At 55.8% G+C, this 3703-nt stretch overlaps 1 protein-coding gene across 1 annotated transcript in view; it reads right to left on the bottom strand.

Moving 5' to 3' along the window:
• Positions 1-3505, bottom strand: part of GC (GC vitamin D binding protein) — a 5442-nt gene extending 1937 nt beyond the window's left edge. Inside the window, exons 1-9 of the mRNA XM_010169288.2 lie at positions 3454-3505; positions 2771-2840; positions 2200-2332; positions 1893-2104; positions 1340-1472; positions 1102-1196; positions 661-790; positions 309-511; positions 1-114 (exon numbers count right to left, since the gene is read on the bottom strand). The exon at positions 1-114 is cut by the window's left edge and continues 11 nt beyond it. Coding sequence (XP_010167590.2) covers positions 1-114; positions 309-511; positions 661-790; positions 1102-1196; positions 1340-1472; positions 1893-2104; positions 2200-2332; positions 2771-2840; positions 3454-3505 — 1142 coding nt within the window. The remainder of the gene's footprint in view (positions 115-308; positions 512-660; positions 791-1101; positions 1197-1339; positions 1473-1892; positions 2105-2199; positions 2333-2770; positions 2841-3453) is intronic.
• Positions 3506-3703: the final 198 nt, after the last annotated feature.

The raw sequence follows: 3703 nt of genomic DNA, 5'->3' as shown, positions 1-3703 counted from the left end.
GAGGGGTCCTTGGCAGAGCAACATTCCCCCCTGACTTCTGCAGAGGCATCGTACAGCTTGCTGAGGGCGGCGTCGGGGACGCTGGTGTGCCTCCGCGCCAGCTCAAACAGGTACCTGGAGTGGCAAAAATGAGTCACCGTGTGAGTTCTTCTTACCGGTGCTGCTCAGCAGGGGATGGGGGCTGCTTTTCTGTGCAGCCCCTGGGAATGATACCCCTGAGGGAAGCAAGGATGTTCCCCTGGTTATCCTAATAATAATCAAACCGTATGATGAAGACAAGGGGAGAAGCTGCCTCGGATACCGCTCACCTCTTGGCGTGGCGAGCCCCCTCCTCGCTGCAGAGCTGCTTGTTCGTCGGCTTCTGCACCTCCGGCAGTTTAGGGGCCGGTGCTGATGGCAAGGCCGAGATGCAGAAATAGTTTTGCATGAGGTTTTTCCCCTTGCAGCAGTCAGCAAACCTTTCATCTCGGGCCGACAGAGCGCTGCAGGCTTTGGCTGTGTGCTCTGATAACTGCAAAGAGGGGAGCAGAGGGTGTGCGGGGCTCAGTGTCCTGCTGAGGCCAGTGAGGCTGTGGAACCCCCCACCATGCTGGGGTTCATTCCCTGAGCTCCTGCCCTGACTGGGCAGGGGGTTCTGGGGTGGGCTGCTGGCTCCCTTACCTTCTTCTGCATGCAGTCCTCAGCCACTGAGTCGCAGCACTGGGAAAACACCTCGGCAGCATCTTCTGCCAGGGGGAAAAGGTCCTCGAAGGAAGCACCAGGCATCTTCTGGGCAAGTGAGGTGAGGTAGCTGGGCAGGCATGGGACATAGGAGGAGCTTAGGGAGCTCAGCTCCCCCTTCCCCTCCTAACAGCTCCAAGCAGGGGTTTCACTGCACAGAGGTGCCGTGGGGAGCTGGCAGGGAGCTACAGGGCTGGCTCTGCGCCTCAGCTACACACAGAGCGTTCCCATGGGGTGCCAAAGCACGCTTGTTTTTACATCTTAATTAAAGTTTGTCTTTGTGAACTCTGCCTGCGAACAGCATCTGCAGCTTGAAATGGGAACGTGCTCCCAGCAGGACCCATGTTCAAGGAGAGAGAAAAGGCCATGTTTCCCTTTTACCTGAAGGTGACTTTGTCCTTCCCATACACCATGAAACGGGAGCAAACCCGGTTTGACATCAGGGTGAGGAGGGAGAGGGTTTTCCTTTCCAGTTTCTGCCACAACAAGAAGACAGAGGTGTCCACCAAGGGAAATGCAAGCCTTTTCCAGCCACCTCTCCTCGGGCCACTGGCACGGTGTTCAGGCAGCTCCCCGGGAGTGAGGATGGGGACGAGCCCGGTGGTCCACAGGGCCTCACCTCCTTCAGGAAGCAGGCAGTGGGCGTGGGGGAGATGCAGCAGGTGGAGACCATGGAGAGGAAAGTCGTGGTGGAGCCCAGAAGCACGGGCAGGGGTGCCTGGCCATAGCTGCTGGCGTACTCATGCAGAAACCTGCGGCAGAGGCGGGCTGAGGAGACCTGAGACCCCAGGATTAGGGGCTCAGGTGCAGGAGAAGTGAGGGTTTGGGGCATTAGGGCTGCCCAGGGATGGGAGCCCTCTCCAGGTACCACCTCATTGCTGCTGGCTTACTGCACCAAGCCACCGAGCTGGCTGGTGGCCCTTCTCCAGCCACTTGCACAGGTGATGGTACCCCTCATCCCTTCTGTAAAACCCTGTTCCCGGGGCCTGAGCAAATGCAGGACACCCCAACCTTTTACACCGATGCACTGGTAGCCCACGGCCACCGAGAGCCACAGCAGCAATGGTAGAGGTGTGAGATGGGGAGAGGTTTTCTTGGTGGGCACTCGGACATTGGCTGGGGGGGGCACCGACCTATCAGTGAGACAGGGCGCTGCCCCCAGCCCAGCTTACCGGTCTGCAAAGTTCTTGGGGTCCTTCCCAAAGGCCTGGCAGAGCTCTTGGTTGGAGGGCAGGAGGTAGCGTGGCAGAGGCTGGGGTGGGTGCTGCAGGGCAGCCAGGCACAGCTTCCGCTCCAGCCCCTCCTGGGTACAACAGCCGGCCGTGCCGGGGTGGGATGGGAAGGGCGAGCCCTCGCTGCAGGATTTGGCCGACAGAGCTGAGGACTACATGAGAGAGAGAAAGTCACGTGCTGGGGGTCATTCCATCCCCCCCCGAGCCCTGGTTTTGGGATCCATTGTTTGGTTTTGGCCAGTCTCACCCCAGCATCGTAGCAGGAGGGGTCAGCACCTTCAGCGCAGCAGGTTTCGGCCAGGGAGACGATTTCGCGGGTGAGGTGACTGATCTCCTCGAAGGTGGCGTTGGAGAATTTCCTGCTGTTGGCGACGATGGTCCTGGGAGCAGGGAGCAAGGAGAGGATGAGCTGGCAGCATGTTTCTCTCTCTTAAAAAAAAAAAAGAACAGTGGCATTGCAGCCTCGTTCTGCCAAGGTGGGGTCTAACACCGTCAGCCCGGGAGGAGCAGCTGCGGCGCTGCAAGAAACAGCAGCGAATTCCCTGGAAAAGAGCCGCAGCGGGTCTCAGGCTGGGGGCTGCCCTTTCCTGGTCATCATCTGCCAGCTCTGTTAGAAGTCCTAATTATTTAGGCACCTAATTGAGGAGTTCAACAATGAAGCAAACTTTTCTCCTCTCAAGAACAATTGCAGTCCTCATTTGCAAGGAGTGAATAAATCTTTCCCTTTCTAAGATTTTTTTATTATTATTATTATTATTTTGAATCTTGGTTTAGGTGCCAAGTGTCCTGGGAGGGCAAATAAGGCAGGAGGGACTTACAGGGTTCGGAAGTTCTCCTTCCCCAGGGTCTGGAACTCTTGGCAGACTTTGTCCCGGACATAAGCTTTACCTGCAAGTGCAGAAGAAGGAGGATTTGTGAGGAGGATTGGTGCCTCGTCTCGCTCAGGTGCAGCCCGGGTGGGGAGCCTGGACCCGGTGAGCCAGCGTCTGCTGGGCTGGGGTTTGGGGAAATGCTGGGTTTGCTTTCCACTGCCCGAGGGCTTCCTGTGTCCTTCTCTCTGGGTGGCAACAGAGCTCATTTCCAGCAACCTTTCTCCTTGCAGAAAAACAAACAAGCAAACAAACCAACCCCCAGCCTGGCTCTGCTGAATTGAGTCTCCTAGGGGAAATAACTCATGTCTTTTGCTTTTTGCCAGGGAAAATGACCATGTGGAGAACAGCCTCTTCCCACTTGACCCCTTATTTTGTTCTCATTGTCTTCTTCCCTCTGCAGCAGCAGCAGCAGCAGGGTGGGAATGAGGGATGCTGTGTCTCCACAAAACACAGCCCGAAGGCTGCGGGGCTCTTGCTTTATTCACTTGAGCTTTGTTTTGGTTTTTTTTTTTTCATAGTTGGTTCTTTTCTCACATCAGACTTAGTGGTAGTCCTATTTGAAATGTGTGGGGTTGGTTTTTCTGGCCAGGTTTGGAGACATTAAGGGCTGGGAGCTCTGGAGACAGGACCGTGGAGGTCAGGAGCACTCAGCAGTGAGGACATCCCCAGCGACTCTCTCATCCCTGGAAAAATTGCTATTGATTTTTGCTCTAAAACACATTGGTTAGACTTTGGTACTGGCAGGGTAAATACTGATACTGGTGTTTACTGGTATTACAGTGCGGAGCAGGGTCATCTCCCTAAAACCAAAGGGTTATGAGCTGTTCTACTAAAGGTCACATTGCTTTGGTGGGAAGGGAAGGGAAGGGAAGGGAAGGG

The sequence above is a fragment of the Antrostomus carolinensis genome, unplaced genomic scaffold, assembly GCF_000700745.2.
Source record: "Antrostomus carolinensis isolate BGI_N321 unplaced genomic scaffold, ASM70074v2 scaffold826, whole genome shotgun sequence".
Classification (NCBI taxonomy): domain Eukaryota; kingdom Metazoa; phylum Chordata; class Aves; order Caprimulgiformes; family Caprimulgidae; genus Antrostomus; species Antrostomus carolinensis.
This window is presented reverse-complemented; position numbering and strand designations above follow the sequence as displayed.